The 21612-nt window shown below is 49.7% G+C and overlaps 1 protein-coding gene across 3 annotated transcripts in view; it reads right to left on the bottom strand.

Annotated features, from left to right (window-relative positions):
• Positions 1 to 21612, bottom strand: part of ACACA (acetyl-CoA carboxylase alpha) — a 108207-nt gene that overhangs the window by 71347 nt on the left and 15248 nt on the right. For all 3 annotated transcript variants that reach the window (XM_033078023.2, XM_033078021.2, XM_033078022.2), the window contains 24 exons: positions 19604 to 19736; positions 18962 to 19100; positions 18664 to 18773; positions 18191 to 18272; positions 17740 to 17838; positions 16989 to 17095; positions 16179 to 16289; positions 15864 to 16073; positions 15215 to 15385; positions 14455 to 14616; positions 14012 to 14175; positions 13135 to 13285; positions 12569 to 12672; positions 11993 to 12074; positions 10671 to 10816; positions 9936 to 10086; positions 8629 to 8763; positions 7919 to 8065; positions 7566 to 7754; positions 6973 to 7073; positions 6780 to 6868; positions 5673 to 5797; positions 1795 to 1908; positions 289 to 402 (listed from right to left, as the gene is read on the bottom strand). In XM_033078023.2, the coding sequence (XP_032933914.1) occupies positions 289 to 402; positions 1795 to 1908; positions 5673 to 5797; positions 6780 to 6868; positions 6973 to 7073; positions 7566 to 7754; positions 7919 to 8065; positions 8629 to 8763; positions 9936 to 10086; positions 10671 to 10816; positions 11993 to 12074; positions 12569 to 12672; positions 13135 to 13285; positions 14012 to 14175; positions 14455 to 14616; positions 15215 to 15385; positions 15864 to 16073; positions 16179 to 16289; positions 16989 to 17095; positions 17740 to 17838; positions 18191 to 18272; positions 18664 to 18773; positions 18962 to 19100; positions 19604 to 19736 (3136 nt within the window). The remainder of the gene's footprint in view (positions 1 to 288; positions 403 to 1794; positions 1909 to 5672; positions 5798 to 6779; positions 6869 to 6972; positions 7074 to 7565; positions 7755 to 7918; positions 8066 to 8628; positions 8764 to 9935; positions 10087 to 10670; positions 10817 to 11992; positions 12075 to 12568; positions 12673 to 13134; positions 13286 to 14011; positions 14176 to 14454; positions 14617 to 15214; positions 15386 to 15863; positions 16074 to 16178; positions 16290 to 16988; positions 17096 to 17739; positions 17839 to 18190; positions 18273 to 18663; positions 18774 to 18961; positions 19101 to 19603; positions 19737 to 21612) is intronic.

Below are 21612 nucleotides of genomic sequence, written 5' to 3'. Positions count from 1 at the left end.
CTGGGGAGCCTGTTCAGTGCTCCAGCACCCTGTGCAAGAAGAACCTTTTCCAAATGCTCAATCTGAGCTTCCCTGGCACAGCCCCACCCCATCTCCTGGTGACCAGAGGGAGGAACCAGCACCTCTCCTCTGCTGTGCCCAGTGAGGAAGGTGCAGAACTGGCACGAGGGGATTCCCACATGGGAAAAAAGCAGGGAAAAGCTGGACACAGCTGAAAGGCACGAGGAGTTTGGGCTGTGGAGGTCAGTGAGAGGGAGGCAGGGAGCAGGGAGGGGAGGCTGGGGGTACCTGCAGGTTCTCAATGCAGAACTGGTGGCCGTACATGTCGATGGCCGACAGGAAGATGGACTCCACCTGGTTGTGCCTCAGCTCGTAGGAGGGCAGGTGGGAAGCAATGAGAACCTGGGGAAACACAAGGCAATGTCAGAGAGAGCAGCCAGCAGCAGGGGGCTGGCAGCTGCAGGCAGAAGCAGCCTGCTCCATCCCTGAAGAGGCAGCCAGATTGTCCCGTGCTCTGCAGCACCACAAACCCTCTCCCCTCCCCGGCCTCATTTGTGTGTCTGCTCCGTTTGTGTTATTGGCAATTCCCCACGGAGAGAGGGAACAGCTCCAATCAAGTTCCATCAGTGCATGTGATTTAGCAGGGCAGAGCTGCTGGTCCTGGGGATTGCCTGCCCAGCTGTTAATTGGGAAGCAGAGCTGGCGGGGAGCAGCAGTGGGGAGGCTCCAGGCACAGCCACGCTCTGCTCCTGGGCAGGGGAGGCAGCAGGCACCAGGACCAGGCATTAAATGCCCAACATGAAGGATGCAGAGGCAGGAAATGGAAGCAGCTTGCAGGGAAAATGAAGTGGAAGAGCCACACAAGGAGTGCAGCAGCATCCCCAGCTGATGTGGGGAGGTTCAAGGACACAAACACAATCCTGAAGGAAACAGAAGGTCACTGAGCAGCTTCAAACACCGTGCTCATTTTCAACAGCCAAGCTTTGAAATAAAAGGAGAGGCCCTCCCAAGTGTGAGCTTCAGGCTGGAGATGGGGATGTGCAGGGAGAGCAGTGATCAGATGTGGGGTCAGCGTTATCAGGAAACCACTGAGCCCTTCCTGGCAACAGAGGGAGGGTTAAACTGAACTGCTGGAGAGGAAGCTCACAACAACATCTGGGTGCCTGTGTGACACCCAAATCAGTTCTGCAGCAGACTCTTGGAATTCATAGTATCAAGAGTTTTTCCAGTTATTTCCAGGTTAAAACAAAACCGACAAAGCGCAACTCAAAGATGGAAGAAACCCTGAAAAGGCCAGCACAATTCTTTGTGGTAATTCCTCAGCAGCTGCAAAGAACATCTGGTTCTTGTGCAAATGGCTCTCCCTGCTCTCTGCACACGTGGACCCACAACTGTAAGGCAGGTGAGGAACCTGGAGAGCCCATCCATGCTCCTGCACAATCCAGGCAGCTGTGCTGGTCAGGTTTGCAGAAGACAAAACCACCAAAAACCACAGTGACCAAGCATTTCCACTTCCTCCATCACACAAACCATGGGCTGTTAACCAGTTAACTCCTGTGTGAGCCAGACAAAACTTTTTGGAGAACAAAGAAATGCATGTTGAATTTAAATATTGCAGCGATTGGGAACGCACCGCAATCTTCGTTAACCACTGCTAATTAGCTCCACTGTCAAAGTGCTGCTCACAGGAACCCACTCTCCCCATTTGCACAGTGATCTAAACAAACAGCAGGAGGTGTGGCTGTCCCAGAGGGGTGAGCTGCAGGCAGAGCAGCCTGGGCAGGGATCCCTCACCTGGCGGGCTCGCAGGGCCACCTTGGCGTTGGTCGTCTTGCTGAGCTGGGTCAGCTCGGTCAGGATGTTGATCAGCTCATCTGTCAGCGTGGGGTCACGGCCACACAGCTGGTCCTGGCGACAGAGAGAACAGGAGAGGCTTAGGACAGAGGGAAAACATCATCTGTGCTCCCCCAAAGGAGTCTGAAGCTGGAATATGAACACACACCCAGGGCTGGACCACACCATCCCCAGGAGCTCTGACCCAAATTATCCTGACCTGAATTATCCTGGAATCCTGTGCTGACAAGGACACAAATATGCAGAATTCAACAATTTTACACACATAAATAAAAGGTGAAGGAAGGGACAGGCACCATCTCCCATTCTCCTGTTTGTGGCACAAGTTTTGGCACCCAAACATGAGAAATGCTGATTTGTCAGAGAGACTCAGAAAATCCCTTCCCATTACAGTTTCAGGTTTGTACCAGAAAGTTTCTCTAGCATCAATGCAAAATTCACAGGGCTTAAATTGCAGCCAGACACCTTGAGGAACATGTGGAGGTCAGCAAACCTTCCCCATGAAGGGTGACCAGGGTTACACTTTAAAAACCACCTCAGACCTCAGAAGTCCCCACAGCTCCACAACCACAAACCACCCAAGCTTTGTGCAGCTTCAGCCAGCACCAGAAAGGAGATCTGTCATCCCTCTGACAAGGCTAAGCAAAGCTAACTAAACCCATGAATAATGTACTGTATTTCCTGCCACACTACAGGACTGACTCCATAAAATTCCTTCTAACCAGAGAATTGTGGATCTGAGGAAATCCTCAAGCTTACCTTGCTGCCTAAAGTGGCTGGATAAAACAACAGAACTGAAGAGCATAAACTTCCAGTGCTAAAAAAACTCTTCTGAATTCATCCATTCAAAAAAATGCCAACAGTAAAGACTTCCTTCCAGAAATAGTTCCAATTCCCATGAATAATCCCACAGCCTTCAACACTTCTTGTGAGCCTCTTCCCTCCCACCCCGAAGCTGGAAACCCTGCAGGAGCCTCTAACGTGATTCTTCCACACAGCACTTAACAGCTTGTCTTGATAAATTAATCATAGGAGGGAAATGTGAGATGAAACAGGGATTTACCACGAGAAAGAGCTGCTGCCTAAAAGTTTAAAGAGCTCTTAAACACCTACAGACCAGAAAAGGCCATTTGAAGATCCAAGAAATAGGAAAGGAAAAGGGGAAACCTCTGTGCAGCAGGTGGGATTGACAAACCAGGGAAAATCAAGTAAAACCCAAAGCCAAGAAATACAAAAGTCCCATAGAGTGAATAATTACACAACAGCTCATACTCCACGAGATTCCAGGGATCAACAGCTTTTCCCTCACACTGCTCTTGATTCCTTCCTCTCCAGCCTCACTCAGGCACGATGGCAACTCCAGGAATGATGACACAGATCCCCAGGGAGACAAACCACACTCAAACCACTGAGAAAACATCTGAGCTCCTGACTCTGACCAGACTGTCCCCTCCTGACCAGTCCTGGGCCACCAAACACGAGTGTCACTGCTCCCAAGGAAAGTTCTGGGCATTTATCCCCTCCAGGACACTGTGGGGATTCACAGTGGGTAATTCAAGAGCTGCAGGATTTGAAACACAAACTGCTGGCTGTTGTTTTGTTGCTGCTCCAGGGAAGAGAAATCTGATAGGACACAGGACCCTGCCATGGCAGCAGCCACTCCATCCTGCTCAGGCCAGGATGTGCATAAGTTAAGCACAGAAAATGAACACACAACAACAAATCACACCATATTTCAGCAGATGTATGAAGGATGAAGCAGTTCCCACCCTGCCTTCAGTGCCTGCTGGCTAAAAAAGGTGAGTGATGGCAGCATAACACCATTACTGAAGCCATCCTCAGAGCCCCTGGTTAATAATGGATTCCTGGGACACATCAATTACAGCCACACAGGCTGCCCTTACCCACCCCACACAAACAGCCTGGCCACCCTAAAACACCCTAAAACACCACAGCTGCCACTGGTGACACCAAACATGTCATGGGGACGTGAAGAGCCACGAGCAGGGAGGGACAGGAGTGATGGTTCATGGAGTGCTGGGAGCTCAGGGACACCCAGCTGTGCCAAGGGGGACACAGGCACGTTGGAGCTCCTGTTCCCACTCCAGAAGGGAAATCCCTGTGCCCTGTTCCCACTCCAGAGCAGAAATCCCTGTGCCCTGTTCCCACTCCAGAGCAGAAATCCCTGTGCCCTGTTCCCACTCCAGAAGGGAAATCCCTGTTCCTACCCCAGAGCAGAAATCCCTGTGCCCTGTTCCCACTCCAGAGCAGAAATCCCTGTGCCCTGTTCCCCCTCCAGAGGGGAAATCCCTGTGCCCTGTTCCCACTCCAGAGCAGAAATCCCTGTGCCCTGTTCCCAGTCCAGAAGGGAAATCCCTGTGCCCTGTTCCCCCTCCAGAGCAGAGATCCCTGTGCCCTGTTCCCACCCCAGAGCAGAAATCCCTGTGCCCTGTTCCCACTCCAGAAGGGAAATCCCTGTTCCCACCCCAGAGCAGAAATCCCTGTTCCCAGTCCAGAGCAGAGATCCCTGTGCCCCCACGAGGCAGCACCTTGGCCCCACCAGAGGCACTGAGATAACCAGAGTGATAACTGAGATAACAGGAGGTAACTGAGCTGTCCCTCCATGCTCTCCCTGCTGTTTCAGCCTGAGCAGACCTGGCAGTGGTGGTGGCAGGAATGACCCCAGAGGAAGGGACAAGGGAGCTCTCTGAGATCTCCCCAGCACCAAGAGCCCACACCAGGTGACAAACCACACCTAAAGTTCCAGTCCCATCCTAGCAGGGAACAATCAGGATGACAAGAAGGAGCCAAAGGCAGGCTCTGGCCCTGCCTGCACTGATTGGCAAAGGCAGCAGCAAAGCCTCAGCCCAGCTCCCTGACAAGGGCTAACGCCTCGCCGGCACCCCCGTGTAATTACACACTTGAGTGACTGGACTCTGAAGAAAATTGAAGGCCTGAGCTGTGAACAGCTGCCATTTTCTCTCTCCATCACGCCAGCGTGATTACTTGAGAAATGAACAGCCCCAGCTCAAAGCTACTCCAGAATTCTCAGAGGAAATATGGCTCCGTGTTCAAATAATGAGATTCTTAAGGCAAGCGTTACTTACAATCACACCACACACCAGAAAGGGAAAGGGGGAAAAGAAAGGGGAAAAGGAGAGGCAGGAAGAAAGAACATCAGCATCCTTACATCTTACAAATGAGAATTTAAGAAACCCAGCCTCACTCTAGGAAAATTATGACATTTCCTTTGCTTTGGAGAGTTATTTCGTGGATGGCTACTTTGGGTGTATTTTGGGCAGTAACAGACCACGTTATGCTTGTAAAACAAAAGATGAGAGAAACACAGAAAGAAAGAAAGAAAGACAGAAAGAAAGAAAGAAAGACAGAAAGAAAGAAAGAAAGACAGAAAGAAAGAAAGAAAGACAGAAAGAAAGAAACACAGAAAGAAAGAAAGAAAGAAACGCAGAAAGAAAGAAAGAAACGCAGAAAGAAAGAAAGAAACGCAGAAAGAAAGAAACGCAGAAAGAAAGAAACGCAGAAAGAAAGAAACACAGAAATAAAGAAACACAGAAATAAAGAAACACAGAAATAAAGAAACACAGAAATAAAGAAACACAGAAATAAAGAAACACAGAAATAAAGAAACGCAGAAATAAAGAAACGCAGAAATAAAGAAACGCAGAAATAAAGAAACGCAGAAATAAAGAAACGCAGAAATAAAGAAACACAGAAATAAAGAAACACAGAAATAAAGAAACACAGAAATAAAGAAACACAGAAATAAAGAAACACAGAAAGAGAGCAGCAGCACTCACGATGAGCATTGTGACCAGCAGGTTCTTCTTGGTGACCTGGGCATGGGAGAAGATGTAGTTCAGCACCGCGTTCATGTCGCTCTTGTTCTCCTCACGAAGGGTGAACACACACTTGTCATAGTGACCTGCAGGCAGAAATGCACATTTCTTTTCCGTTCTTCACACCTCTGTGGCAAGGATTATAAGTTATTAGATGTGTCTTGATTTTCCTAGGTGTATTTTTTGAAGGGAGCTGACAAGGAAGATGGAGAGAGACTTTTTATAAGGGATAGTGACAGGACAAGGGGGAATGGCTTCACACTGACAGGGAGCAGGGTTAGGCTGGGTATTTGATAAAAATTCCCCCCTGTGAGGGTGGGGAGGCCCTGGCACAGGTGCCCAGAGCAGCTCTGGCTGCCCCTGCACCCCTGGAAGTGTCCAGGGACAGTTGGACAGGGCTGGGAGCAGCCTGGGACAGGGGGAGGTGTCCCTGCCATGGCAGGGGTGGGATGGGATGGGATTTAAAGTCCCTTCCAACCCAGGCCATTCTGTGTTTCTCTGTGGTCCACACAAATCAATTTGGGAAGGAATCATTCCCACCATCACTTACTGCAAACTTTAATTCTAACATCCCACTTTAATAAACAGTTCCAACACCAAATGCCTCCTTTGTGAGCAATACTGAGAGAGGAATAGGGAGCTCAGACTTTCATTCAAATGACAACCAAAATGAAATAACAGCAAAAAGCCTTGCACCATCCTCTGCTGCCAGCAAATTGAAGTGGAAATGAATCTGCAGCACCATTAGGCCAGGGCAGGTAATGGAGCAGGACAAAAGAGTGGAATCTGAACTACCTGTAAGAGCCCCAGCCTCAGAATCAGCCAGGGCTTCATTGCCACCTTGTGCCTGGATCCAGCAGTGCAAGGCACTGATTTCACCTCTCAGCCTCACTGAGCTTTGGGAACAGAAGCTCCTCTACAAAACCCAGGATCTGACTCTAGAGCCTGAAAAATAACCCTGTGCACCCCACCCTCAGCACAAAGTGAGGGCAAACCTTCTCCAAAGGACTTTCCAGGACTAAACACAACTCTGTAAGAAATCAAACCCTTGATGTGCCCAGAACTCACCGTGCTGGAACTGAGTCTCCACCTTGAGGTACTGCCGGAGCAGATCCATCACCACGGCCTTCATGTGGCCCCGAATGCCACTGCGGTACCTGCAGGGCAGAGACACCAAAACCCAGCTCTGAGCCAGGCTGAACACACACCCAGCCCTGCCCTGGCTGCTCTGCTGGGCAGGATTCCCCAGGGGAGGGCTGACCTCTGCACCAGCTGCACGATGCTCTGAGTGTTCATGAAGAAAACCTCGCGCTCCGACTTGCGGTTCAGGGTGGCGGCGTGGCTGTCCAGGATGTTGGCAATCTGAGAGGGAAAGGCACAGGGTAAAAAAAAGCACTGGATGGGCTGGGCAAGCAGCAGAGACACACAGCAAAGGAAGTTCAAGATGTGCCAGTGATATAAAAATCACTGCACTGTATCATACAGTGGAGAAATCAGCTTCCAGCATCTCCTCACCCTACCAGGCCTCCCTTGGCTGCAATCATTCTTTTTTGAGGTTGCATTGGTATAACAAACCATGCAAAAAGCAAATAAATGCTCACAGGGCCACTGATAAGGTTGAAGTGTTTCCAAAGTGCCTGGTTAAAGCTGTACTGAGCAGGGAACACGAACCCTTCAGCACAGGAAAAGAGACAAGCCTTGAAGTGACACAGGCAAGTTCCTTTCACCATGAGGATCCCATGTTCAAACACACCTTCCAGGTTCAATTAACCTCCATGTCATTTAACAGAACTTTCTCTCTCTCTGCCCCATCACAAACCAATTTTTATCCCTCCATGAGGTGTGGGTGGTCACCTGTTGGCTGGGGAACTGGCAGAGGACCGAGGTGATGTTGCTGGCATACTGGGCCATCTCCTTCTTGATGGACTTCTCCACATTGGGTGGGATCCGGCCAGAAACGCTGGTCATGATGTCCTGAAGTTCCAGCAGGGGCAAAGATGGGTCCCTCAGGGTCTTCATTAATCTCTCAACCCAGCCCTTCACCTAGAGACAAGGCAGTGTGAAGGCAAGAGTGAGGAAGAGAATAAACAACAAAACAGGAAAGGAGTGATGTCCAACATCCCATCCCACAGGTGTTGCCTGTGCAAAAAATTGCTCAACCCTTCCTTGAGCTGCAAGAACATTGTGGAAGGAGAGGCCCCCAGTACCTTGCTGCTGAAGAAGGGCTCTGGCAGGCAGTAGCCATTCATCACGTTGACCAGGTTGTCCAGGACGTAGTGGAAGATGCGATGGAGCTTCTCACCCCGCAGCGCCGTGCTCTGGATCTGGGGCAGGGTACCCGTGTGCAGCTCAGCCTGCAACGAGGAACAGCCTCACTGCAACGGGGAACAGCCCCACTGCAACAGGGAACAGCCCCACTGCAACAGGGAACAGCCCCACTGCAACAGGGAACAGCCCCACTGCAACAGGGAACAGCCCCACTGCAACGAGGAACAGCCCCACTGCAGCGAGGAACAGCCCCACTGCAGCGAGGAACAGCCTCACTGCAGCGAGGAACAGCCTCACTGCAACAGGGAACAGCCCCACTGGGGGCACCAGCCATGGGCACAGCCAGCTGCCCTCAGCTGGAGCCAAGGTTTCACTTGCAAGGATTCCCAGGGTGGGAATGCAGGGCTGAGAGACATCCCCACAACAGTCCTGAGCTAAGCAGAGAGCAGGAATGGTCGGTAAGTTTAGCCTGAATCAGAGAGAGAGGAAAAAAATCTCAGTCCCACTCCTCTGAGACAAATAAATGGTGAAGTGACAATTCCAGTACAATGCACAAATGGGAAACTGGCTCACTGCACCATTTGTACCACTCTGGCCATCACTCCCACGTTAAAACCCCACAGAATCTGTGCCTGCTGCAGTTCCTCACCTGCTGAACCCTGCTGGGATCATCCAGCTGGAGCTTGGCAATCACACAGCCTGGATCCAGGACTGCCCCTGGCCGTTTGACATAGTGGATGCAGCCTGATTCTCCTGCTGTTATTGTCATCACCATTTTCATCACCTGTAGCAAGGAAAACAGGTTACACACTCAGCTCCACGTGCCCCAAAATGGTTCTAGTTTTGGGAGCCAGCAGGCAGTGTCCCACCAGAGACAGACCTGCATGAGCACCTCTGGCATTCCCAAAACTTAGAACACAGACATTGGGAACAAAACCCAAACATTGAATGGGATAATAATAACTGGCCACAGAAGAGTGCAGCAGGAACTTCAGAGATGTCACTGCTCACACTGCCTGGGCCAACAGGGGACTCAGGAAGGTCCCACACTCAGCACAGTGAACAAAGCAGACAATTTTCTGGTGTATTCCAAAGGCTCCTCTCAAAAGCCACAGCCACACCTTCCCTTCAAGCAGAGGGAACCAGGATCATTTTCTAGAGCTCTCAGACAGAAATGCTTCCCTAGATCAAGAGCAGAAGGGTTGGGAATGGGGGAGCCAGTTTGCTTTTACCCTTGCTCTGCTCTGCACCACTGGGAGCCACAGGGATTGTGTGGGTGGTGCCTTCTTAGCCATGACCTGTTGCAGTGCAAAAGCACTTACATAAAATTGCTGGATCTCTGTCTTGATATTTTTCTCCTACACATTGTCCCAAGTGGTTTAATTGCCCCTCTGTCATCACACACCTTCCCCTCCTTCAAATCTGCTTTGAGCCACACACTCCTACACAACCCCTTGTGCTTTCCTCACTGTGATGCAGAAATTGCTCATCCTCCTCCATGGTAAGAGTTAAGTAACTTCCCAGGGAGAAGGGAGGAGTGACACTTATTAACTCCTGGGATTGACCTGGTAATGATCAGCTAACCAGGATGAAGTTTGTTACTTCATCCTGCTGTTCAACTCTGTGTCATTACTACAAGAATCCTTCACCACAGCTGGTAACACATGGATCTCACCTTCCCTTGGGATCTCAGCAAGGTGAAAACTATGGTGTTGGGCTTTTTTTAATCACTTGGTGTGATAAATTTGAGTGATTAACACTCAAATTTCATCTGCTAAGTAATTTCTTCCCCACCTTATCACTCTCACTGATAATTCCTGCTGTAGTCCAGGTTAAAATTTGTAAATAAGATGCTGTGAATTATCCCTCAAGCTCAACTCCCAGTCCCAAAGCATCCAGCATCCCTCCCCCTGAGCTTTTTCCTGGGCAGCCAAACCAGTTCTCTGAGACTTTTACCTCAATTTCTGCAAAGCACTGGCCTGCAAACACGTGTCCCCCATCCTCCACCACGTACTGGATCAGCTTCCCAGCAGAGGGAGAGCGCAGGATGGAGGGATCATTCTCCTTCTCAAACACACAGGTCTTGTTCCCAATGGTGATGCGGTACCTGGGGAAGGACAGGACAGAGCAGTGCAACAGAATTCCCTGGGGAAGGCAAGGGAAAGGGAAAAGCCAGCCTCCCTTTCCCTATTCTACTTGGAAATAAAACCAAGGGAAACACCTCAACCAGCTGAGAGGTGGAGATTCAAACCCAGAAAGTTACCCAAATTCTGAGCAGATCCATTACTTTTCCCAGAAGATAACACAGCAGAGAGGGCAGAGTTCACATTCCAGACCTGGGGATGCCCTTTGCTGCCCTTCCTGCCATGATCCTTGCAGGGAATTTTGAGGGAAACACTGAAACTTCTCTTTATTTCTAAAGCAGCTGTGGAATTTCAAGAATTTTAAATGTTTCCAGATCCTGTTTTTTTTTTTTTTTATTTTTATAATCCCAAAAGCCACTTTTAAGGACTTTCCACATGGTGCACAGCCAGATCCTTCCTCTAACAGCAACCAAGGTCTGTCCTGTCTTAAAACTCATAATCGAGGAGAGAATTCCATTCCCAGCTGCTCCTTTGGGAAGCATGAGGTTACAAACACACCTCATTTGGGCTGTGTAAATGCTAAGCATGAAGCTGCAGAGGTTGTTACCTGTCCACTTCTTCCTTCATGTAGGTGGTGTAGCTGCTGCCGTCGTAGGAGAGGAGCAGCCCCCCGTCGCTCAGGCGGTGCACGTCCACCTCCACGCACGAGCTGTTCATGATCACCACGTAGGAATTGGGAGACTGCCTGGTCACCTGCACACACACACAAGGATGGGAATGGTCCACTGAACTGAGCACAGCATTGAGTGGCTCTGCCACAACGCTGAGTGTTGAATAGTGGGAGTTAATGAAGGGGAACTGAGGTGTAAAAAAATTGGGGTCACAAAGGTAAGAAGCAAGCTGATCAGAGGGATGGAGCACCTCTCCTGTGAGGAAAGGCTGGGAGAATTGGGATTGTTCAGCCTGGAGAAGAGAAATTCTGGGGTGATTTCACTGTGCCTGAAGGGAGCCCACAAGAAAGACAGAGAGAGATTTTACAAGGGTCAACCCAAACCAGCCTGGGATTCTGTGGCACAGCAGGCAAGAGATGCCAGAACCAGTGCTGTCCATGAACGTTGATTTAATCCTCTGACACTTTTGCACTGATGGCTGAGGTTTGATTGTGCAATCACAGACCATTTTCTCATCCTCATCTCCTTACAAGCCACAGGTCACAGTCGTGTACTAAAACTGCACAATGGAGGAGATAATTCAGGGGGAAAAAAGAGAGATTGTCCCACAGGGAAAGCAACAAGTGCTCCCCTAGAGAAAGGGATCCTGCCCCAGAGCTCCTATCTGAAGCTGGGTAAATCCTCTAAAGAACACTTCAGTGCTGCTCAATGCCTCTGTTCCTCATCAAAGATAAACCCAGGGAGGTGCAGAATTCTCCCTGCTGCAAAAACCAGCCTATGGTCTTGTCATTAACAACTCCACCACCACAGATTTGCCCAAGGAAGCTAATGAAGATTGCACAGGCAACCTTATTTCCTAACTTTGATATGTTTGTTTTTGTATCACGGGGTTTTGTATGCAGCAAAAAAGCAACACCACAGGGGAAAATTGCTGCCAGTTCTGTCACACTGGTGTGTCAAAACCCCAGCAGAGCAGACCTACAGAGACAGAAAAATCAGCTGGAAGTTTTGGTCAACCTGTAGTAGTCTGTGCCTGTAACAAAACAGTTTTCACCCTACTCAGAGCAAGAGGCTGAAATGTTTACAGAGACATTGCAAGGGAGGGGTGTTGTGGCCAAGGAGGCTGTGCTGATTTCTTCACCCACTAAAGCAGAGCAAATGAGCCCTGCTCAGACAGAGCTCCCTGCACAGATGTGTGCAAGGATGGGGCCAGAGCAGCACAGTGGCCATGCCACAGGAGGGGGGTCCCACCCTGTACCTTCAGCACGTATTTCCGTCCCTCGTAGATGAGCTCCACGTCCACCGTGTTGAGCAGAGTGTGAGCAGGGAGGACCTGGCCCCTGAAAAGGGAAGTTCAAAACAAAACTGATCTCCCACAAGCCATCAAAATGACTACCAAGGGTTCAAAGAGCTTCAGAGATGCATGCAAGGCTTTAGGAAACACTGGCAGAGAGAGGGGATAGGTTTTATAGAGTCTCTTCTTAGGAGAGACACGAATCAGTTTGACCAAGTCAAAGTCCCTCCAGCCACACAGGCCAGCTTTGCTCTCCTTTCCATTCACTCCTGGGGGATGCAAGACCCCCAAATGCTGCCCTAGCAGCACCCAGAGAAAGAACTCCATGTTTCTGGGCTGTTTCCTGGAGCTCCTGCTGGAAACCAAAGCAATCCGTGCAGACAGCAGGGGATATTCTGAGGAGATGCAGACACCTGCCAGTTTTCTCAGCAGATAAAAACCCCCCTGGGGCCAGGGAACAGTCAGCAGATAACAATCCCTGAGCATCCCTTGAACAGGACTTGTACATCAGGAGCAAATACTGGAGAGCAGCACTTTTACCTTTCCAGGGAGTGCAGGAAGTTGGAGACGCTGTTTCGGAAGCTGACATCAGCCACGTGCAGAGCCCCACACACCACCCCCAGCATGGTGTCAGGCCTCTCAGCCTAGAAAAGGGGACACACACAGTCACACCTCCTCCAGCTCCAGCCCAATCTCAACACCCAGCCAGAAGAATCAGCAGCCTCAGCTCTATTTTTGGTTCATGGACAACTCTCTTCAGAATCAAGTCAGCAGTAATGTGAACTCTGCACAGAAGCCATTATTTCTGTAACTCCTTAAAATTACATTTCCTTCTGCCTGGATCAAATCTCGAGGCTCCAACAACATTTCCACTGTCACCTGTCCCAGATCCCAGACACAACAGTGGCCTCAATGCTTTTCTGCACAGCTGTAAGACAAACCTCCCCCAACAGGGACGACCTAGGATTTTGATAGAGGTAAGAAACAATGCCACTAAAAATGTTTCTTCTTTAAGTGGACATTCATCACCCCTAAACCCTTTTGCACCAGCAGGCACCACCCCTGCTCATTCCCAGCTGTGTTCCTGCCAGGGGAAGCAGCTGCACCTGCACTTTCTCAGCGATGAGCCGGTCCAGCCAGCCCGTGTCGATGCGGTTCTGCTGGAAGCTCTCTGTCTCCAGCAGCTTGATCAAGTATTCCACAGTGGTCCTGAAGTCCCCTCGGATGGACAACTCCTTCAGAGCCACCACCATGTTTCTGGAAGGGGAGAGAAGCCCTGTTATCTATCCCATCTAATGGCAGCACGCAAGCAAGGTCAGAGCAGAGGAGCACAGGCACTGGAGCAGGATCCTCCAGGAATTTTTGGGAACGGGAGAATATTGATTTCCCTGCTGCTGGTGTGAAGAGCAGCTCAGTGGGACCAGGAGTTCCCTCTGTTAGCATCACCCAGAGCTCTACCACGTGTCAGGGGCTTAGACAGACAGACAGACAGAGCAGAACTGGGGAAAGGCTCTGGATGAAAAACGTGGATGACAGGTCAGACAGGTCTGCCTTAGGACCAGGTGCTTTAGAATCCCACACCACAGAGGGCACTCTGTGCTTCACAAACCATCCTGAAGCATTGCTAAGTCAGGTTAGCAATGTTTTTCCTGTTAGAAGCCTTCATCTGGGTGCTTTAAAGAGGGACTTTCACACTGTGGTGGCAGTGCCACAGCCCAGCAGCAGGTGTACAAGGCAGGGATGAAACAGAAAGGAAGAACAAGGAAGAAAATCAAGCAAAAAGTGTAGAAATGTAGATGCAACATAGTGGAATAGCAAAGCAAGACGGGATGAGAAGCCTGACCACGAAATGGAAAACAAAATAAAGACAGGGAGATTTCTCTGGAAACTCCTAGAAGCAAGGAGCCTTGTTTTCCTGTGGCACTTTGGATCAAAGAGAACAAACCCAAGCAATTCCAAGGCTCTCCCACACTGCTGACTTACGAGATGGCTTCCTCACGGTTCTCTCCCCAGGAGAAGCAGTGCCCAAACTGGGAATCAGCAAACTCATGGAGCCCTCCTGCAGCAGCCACGCTGAAATAGCCCCAGACATTCTTATTGCTGCGGAAATTCAGCTCCTGAACTGTGCCAGAGCTGGGCTTAAATCCCTGCAAAGACAGACAGACAGACATTGCTCTAGGACCCAAAGTGAATAATCCAGAATTTGGGCCCTGGAGGCTCTGAGAACACCTCCCTGTGCATGGTACAACAAGTTCAGGCTGTGTCTAACCCAAGTCTAAGTGAGGTAAGGGAAGGATCTGTTCAGTTTGTTGCCAGCAGTTGCAGCACAGCAGGGCTGGCCCTGCACAGCCACAGGGAGCTGCAGGCACAGAGGATGAGCTGCAGGCACAGAGGATGAGCTGCAGGCACACAGGATGGAGCCTCACCTCGTCAGGATTCTCACTGGTGATCCGGGCAGCGATGACGTGCCCACGGGGACTGGGGACGTGGGCTGAGTTCTCAAAATCAATGGTTGTGTCTCCCCAGGGAGAAACTCCATACATCACCCTGATGTCCTTGATCCTGTGCAGGGGGATCCCCATGGCAATCTAAGGAGAAACAAAATAAAATATAAAAACCACCACCACTAATTTCTCTCCTCGCAGAGTCAAACATTCACACCTCCAGGACAACTCAGCTCAGTGTAATATCCACCTTAAGCCCTTCAGCCAGTATTTTCCATTGACTGATTAAAAGGCTCCAGGGAAAGCTGACAGTGCCAGGTCAGCTGAGGATGGGCAGGCATTAGGCCTGTTAAAAATAATCTGAGGTCCCAGTGAGACAGAAGGGCCCTAATGGCTTATAGGAAACTGGAATTTTGTAATTATAAACTGTGGGGAGAGTAACCTGCAGAACCAGCTGCTGGTTGCATCCTTGTGCAGCAAAATCCCATTTGTCCTGTTCATTAGTTGGGGTTCTATTACAGATACATTCAAAAAAGAATTAGAAAATCATACAGAGCCTTGATGAGGTGTGAGGGGACTGAGGCATACACCCACTGCTGCAAAGTTGGGGGTCAGGAGTTTGGGGGGACAAACCACAGCACATCAGCAGCTGCTCTCTACAGGATCTCTGAGGAATCCCCTCGTGGCTTTGGGGAACTTTAAACAACTGCAGAAAGATGAGAACTCAGTGTTCTGTGCTCACCTGGAGCTGTGCTGCTGGCAGGTTGACATCTGCCACCATCTCTGTGCAGGGATGCTCCACCTGCAGCCGTGGGTTCAGCTCCAGGAAGTAGAAGCTGCCGTCCTGGCTGTACAGGTACTCCACAGTGCCTGCACTCACGTACCCGACCATTTTAGCGAGCTTCACTGCACACTGGGACACAGCAAAAGAGAAAATTGCATTGCCAGTTATCCACCACACTCATTTCAGGTTGTTGCTGGCACTCTGAAGCACCCCAAAACTTGTAACAGGCCCAGGACCTGCTCAGAGAAAAGCCTGTGGCACAGGAGTTTTGATTTCCAACTTGTTTCGTCTACAATTTACAGAAGGCAGAGTTTGAAGCAGAGATTTGCAACACTCAACATTAGGCAACTCCTGAAACTTGCTTTTAATATGGTAACACACATTTAAAACACACTTCCCTCCCTTTTTGGGGGCACAGATCTTTGAAAGGAGCTGCTGGTGAGATTTAGTGTGGAAATGTGAGTGGCTGCCCACACAAAGCAGCTCGAGACACACACACAACCCTCCACTGCTCCTTTAAAACATTCAATAAAATAAATAAAAACACAAAGTCCTGCCTGTTTCTGGAGCCTGGCCAGGGCAGGGGAAGCTGCAGAGCCACTCTCACCTGCTCCATGTGCTCAAACACTGCTGAGGTTGCAATAGAGGCTGGAGCCTCCTCGATGATTTTCTGGTGCCGGCGCTGCACGGAGCAGTCCCGGCCGAAGAGGGAGATGGCATTGCCGTACTGGTCTGCCAGGATCTGCACCTCCAGGTGCCTGGACTGCTTGGCCAACCTCATCACAAAGATGGGAGAGCCTGGCACTTCAGTTTGAACCTGCAGCAGGGACAGGAGGAACAGGCAGAGTGTTTGGTGTGAGGTCTCACAGACACCCAGGCTGAACATTTAGAACAAGGCAGCACAGAGCAGTGGGGGAATCACCTGTCTGAACAGATTGGGGAAGTCATCTGCATTGTTCACTTTCCTGATTCCTTTTCCTCCTCCTCCTTCAGAAGCCTTGATCATGACAGGGTAGCCAACCTCCTCAGCAGCCTGGCAAGATGGGCAGAACAACAGGGTGAGTACAAAAAGGCAGCAGAACCCAGTGAAAAGATCATTATTTCCCTATTGATTCACACCCAAGCTTCCATATCTGACTGTTTAGCAACCAATGGGATAGAAAAGAAATATCCCATTGGAGACAGTGCCTGTAGCTGGAAAAATCAGCAGGGATTTTGTGATTACAGAGAATTCTGACCTGTCCAAGTGATCACAAAATCTTTTGTCAGTGCTTCAGTGCCATTAAATCTATAAATTCATAGAAAAGTTTCTGTATAATACAGAAAGATGGAAATCACATAAGGAAAATCACACACCCCACTCCCACTCTTCACAAAGGAAAACTCCAAATCCTGTATTGGGCCAGGAATATTTCTTATTCCAAAACTCCTCCTCAAGGAGAAACCCCAAAGAAGCCAAGTGTGTGGCTGTGGGTTTTTACTAAAACACCTCCTTCCTGCACTAAACATGAACCAGGTGACATCTTCAATGCCACACAACCCTGGTCCCACACCCTGCCTCTCCCTCCAGCCCTCACCCAGCTGTCCCAAAGGTTTGTGACCGATCAGCTCCCAGTGCCAAGAGCCAGCTGTGGGGCTGCAGAGGGGCTCCAGTTTGTGGTGCCATGAGGAGAAGGCTCCAGGGCAGCTGTGTGAGCCCCCAGACCCCCCCCAGAACCCCCCTCAGACCCACCCTGAGGCCATCATCTGCATCCTTCACGTAGCCCTTCTCGTAGAGCTCCTGGGGCACGCTCAGGATGCGCTTCTGCAGATCGTTCTCCTGCCAGTCCACTCGCAGACCTGCAACACAAACATCCCCTCTGAGCTCCTGCTGCTGCCAGCCTGGGAGAACTCACCTGTGGGACAGCACAGCAGCCTGAGGAACCCTGGGAGCCCTTAGGAAAGGTAAACAGACATTCCTGATTTCTGGGAGTAAATTTTGTATCCAATAATCCATTCTATCCTGCTCCATTTAGCTGTGAGGAGCAGGCTGTTATTTACAGTGTTTTGAAACAGAGGAATTCATGGAAGCAGAGTATGGGCTCCAAAACTACACAGAATCATCATGGGATGGTTTGGGTTGGAAGAGACTTTAAAGATCATCCTGATCCAGGGACACCTTCCATTGCAGCAGGAGCCTCCAAGCCCTGGGTGTGCCAGCTGAGCCTGTGAGCATCAGCTGCTCTCTAGGAAACCTCTTCCACGTTTTCTCATCCCTCCTCTGCACACTGCCAGCTTCTCCCACCACCTCCAGGCTCATTCCATCCCTAAAGTCATTGCTTCCAAGGCATCTCACTGCTGTGCTGGGCAAACAGCACAAAGGGGAAGCCCTGAACATCTCCTGGAACACACTCTTGAGCATGGAGCTTCTTAAAAATTAGACATGTTGTAGGGAAAAAAAGATTAGGATGATCTTGATAAACACAGGACAATTTTTTTCTTACCACTGCCACTCCAAGGAAGAGTTGGAATGCCAGCAGTCTGAGCCACGATGGAAGAAGCAATTTTATCTCCTAAGGCCCACATGGCTTGGCTGGGAGGACCTGCAAAGAGCAAAGGCAATGCATGAGAGAGAGAGAACAAGGGGTATCACACACCAGGGAAATATCCAGAAGTTTGATTCAGGAAAAACTCCACTCTTCCCATAAAACTGAACCCTCTTTAAAATGAGAACAGGGACAATCTGGTTTAACTGGAATCTTTTCTGATTTTTTTATCTCAACATTAAAGGCTATTTTGGAAAGCTTTCCCCTTCTCCCATACAAGAACAGCCCATCCATCTTGCACTGCAGACCATTCCCCATGGCTCTCTCTTGGACTCAGGATTTTCTATCCCCCTAAACCTCCCCAGTTCAAACAAGGAGCAGACACCAGATGAGCAGCCCATCTCCTCACCCATGAAAGCAATCCCGTTTTTGTGCAGCAGTTCTGGCAGTTTGGGGTTCTCTGATGCATGGCCCCAGCCAGCCCACACAGCCTGCAGGAGGAAAGAAACAATTTGCTCTTTGTTTGAATACAACAAGTGAGCAGAAACAGACACATGCAAACACTCCAAGTCTTTCTTTTCCTCATGGAAAAAAGCCTCAAACACCCAGGAGCCAGAGCAGCCTCTGAGCTGGGTATGCTGAATTTAAAGGATGAATTGCACCTCACAAGTGCAAGCAGGCTGCTGAGGAGGAGCTGGGTGTAGGGAAGTGCAAGGCTGCAGGGAACCTCCCTCTCCTGCAGACACTCATCCTGGGACAGCACTGTCACATGGCTTGCCTTTGGGTGCTAATTTGGAATTCCAGATTCTTTGTCCTGCCTTGCTCCCCAGGCACAACTCCTTCCTGAAGGAAAGATTGCTCAGTGTCTGTGGCACTTCTCACCTGCACTGGAATCCTCTTGGCAATATCGAGGATGAGCTCCACGTTTGCATAGTTGTTGTTGTTGGGTCCTCCTGGGACGGGCACGTAGTGATCTGCCATTTTAATGTACTCTGCAAACAGAGGAGCTCCCATTCAGGCTGCAGGACTTGCTCTGAAATTCTCCTTTTCCCTGAGCCCTCCCAGCTCCCTGAGCTGCTCCACAGGGCTGACCTGCCCCAGAACATCCCATCCCTAAAAGATCAGATTAATTCCTTGCCTCCCCACAAAGCTGAGGCCCTTCCCCAGCTCCCCAGCTCACCTGCATTGGCTTTCAGGTCCTCAGGAGTGACCATGACCACGAACCTGATGGCCCTCTCGTTCCTGAACATCTCGTAGGACCAGCGCCGGATGGACCTCATGCACTTCACTGCTGCAATGCCATTATTTGCTATCAGGACCTGGGTGCATTAGAAGCTGGGATGAAATAGGGTCTAAATAGCACAAAACAAGTAACAATCATGAAAGGAGTTTTTTTCTCTGCCCAGTTTGGGGCTGTGCAGTTTCCTTAGCCAGCCCCCAGCTCGTGGCCCATCTGTCAATTCAGAGAGCAGCTCTTGTTTCATCAGAAAATTTCCATGAGTTATACCTTGGTTGGATTAAAGAGCAGGACTCAAATCAAATTATTATGCATTTTTAAATACATTTCTTAGTGTTTTTCCAGTCTAGTTTTGTTTTATCTGTCCAGGAATCCTTCTGTATCAGCAGAGGTGCTGTGGCTCACTCACAGGTTTTTTATGTTTGTTTATCACATGGAAAAAGGAAACACAAAGATTCCAGGCAGAAGCACAGCTCCCAAGCTCAGAAATATCAGTAATTTGATACCTGCAACATACAGCCACAGAGAGAGACAAGTCAGGGCTCAGAGAGAAGCTGCAATATGCTAAAAAATGTCAGGAGTTACCTTTTCAATAACTTTATTCCCTCCAAACCGAGTGACAAACTCTGCTGGGGAGGCCACGGTGAAGTCCCGCTGCACATCCACCTTCTTCCTGTCCCGGCCTTGCTTGACAAGGTGCAAACCAGACATGCTGGGCCTGAGGAAATGGGGACAGACAAAAACACAACCTCAGTGCAGCAGGAGAAAGTGTGTGAACAGTGTGAAACTTCTCTTCAACCACATTTCCCAAGCAGAATCGCTCCTTGCCTCCAGACCCTCATGGCTGGTCCTCAGTTTTACAGGGATGACTCCTTTTAAACTACTTTTCAGTTATTTCCATGCAAAAATTTCAGGTTATTTGGAAAAATTCCAGCTATGCCAAAACATAAATAGGTAAAATTGCTTTTGTTGTATGTTGTTGCCCAACACAGAACAACAGTGCTCCACCAGATTGCTTTCAATCCACCTAGAGAAGCTGAAAACAACAGTGATTTCTGGCTTTGGCAAAACAAGCTACAAAGATCAGATTCTGTAAGGAAATCCTCTTGGGAAGCACAGCAAATTTATCTCCAGGTGCAGACTGGCTATGGAAATCATTTTCCAAGAGTTTCCCACTGCCCAGTCTTTAATACCTTCCTGAAAAGCTCTGAGAGCCAGAGGACAAATGCATCACGTTGCTCCTACTACAGACACAGAAAGCCAATTTTGTGCCTGCCAAGAGCAGCCCTGTGCCCTGCCACAGCCCTGCTGTGTGGAATGGCACAGCCACTTCCCCTCCTTCTGCTGCAGCTTCCACAGCATCAACACAGGGACAGCTCACCCTTCCCTTGGTCTGCTAAAGTTTACAAAGCTGAGTCTGTGAGAGGAAACTCCAGGGAAAAGCACAGAGCTGCTCCTCACACTGGGAATTAATGAGACACTTTTTATTCCACAGGCACTCTGCTCACCTCAGGGTTTGTTTTCCCTAACAGTTTCCCTTCCCAGGAGCACAGGGAAGCTCTTGCCCTGCCTCTGGCAGAACTCTTTGCAGGAATGAAGATTGGGAAGCTTTGGGAAGCCCTGAGAGCACCAAGGGGTTGGTGCTGGTCACTGGCAGATCTGGGCTCTGGATGGAACCTCTGGCCTAATCAGCTGCTGAAGGGTTGCTCCATTGAGTAATTCCACTGGGAATGGGATGGGATGCAGCAGAGAGCAACTGGAACTGCTGAGGAAGGGCACAAAGGGAAAAACAACACCAGGAAAAGCCCAGGCAGGTCTACAGATTTCCTTTTCACAACCACCACAGCCAGGGAGTCCAGGAGCTGCACCTGCCCCAGGACAGGGCTGGAGCATCCCTGCTGGAATGCTCAGAATCCCTCAGAAAACCTGATTTACCCACAGAGAACACAGACCCTCCTTAACACCTCACCAGGAGCACAGTGACACCACCCCTGTCACTCCCTGGGACACAGAAATGGCTCTGCCAGGTCAGACCAATTCCTGAGTATCTTATCTCAGAGAAGAGCCAGGGAAAGGCAAAGAACAAGCTCTGTGTGCACAGGTTCATTCCCTTGTATTTTCCCCTCTTCCAGGCATTTCCAGACATTGTCACCAAACTTGGAATGTGGGAGCAAAAGTTCTCACACTCCTGAACTCAGCCTGGGAATACAAGAACAGGAGTCAACAGGCAAGAAAGAGAGAAATGTGCAGTTAAGGTGGAACTTCCACTAAATTTGTGCATTTAAGGGGTCAGAGTCTGCCTGGCAAGGCAGGAGCACAGTCCAAGGAGTGAGGGAGGTTCGTGCATTACAGGTTTATTGACAGCAGTCCCAACGAAAATAAGAAGAGACAAAAATCCCAGGGTGAGAGTCTGTGAACTGTCCCACCAAGAAACTACTGCACACAAAGGTAGTGCCACAGGCAAAATGTCAACAGAGCCTGAGTTCATCATCCAGGATGCAACAAACAGACAGCAACAGCTACAGTCTGATCTGTGAGCATGCCAAGAACGTTACATTTATTTATCAATAATCACAGGCTGCACATTGTAATCA

This window comes from Catharus ustulatus, chromosome 22 (genome assembly GCF_009819885.2).
Source record: "Catharus ustulatus isolate bCatUst1 chromosome 22, bCatUst1.pri.v2, whole genome shotgun sequence".
Lineage (NCBI taxonomy): Eukaryota > Metazoa > Chordata > Aves > Passeriformes > Turdidae > Catharus > Catharus ustulatus.
Note: the sequence above shows the minus strand (reverse complement) of the source record. Positions and strands in the feature narration are given on the sequence as shown.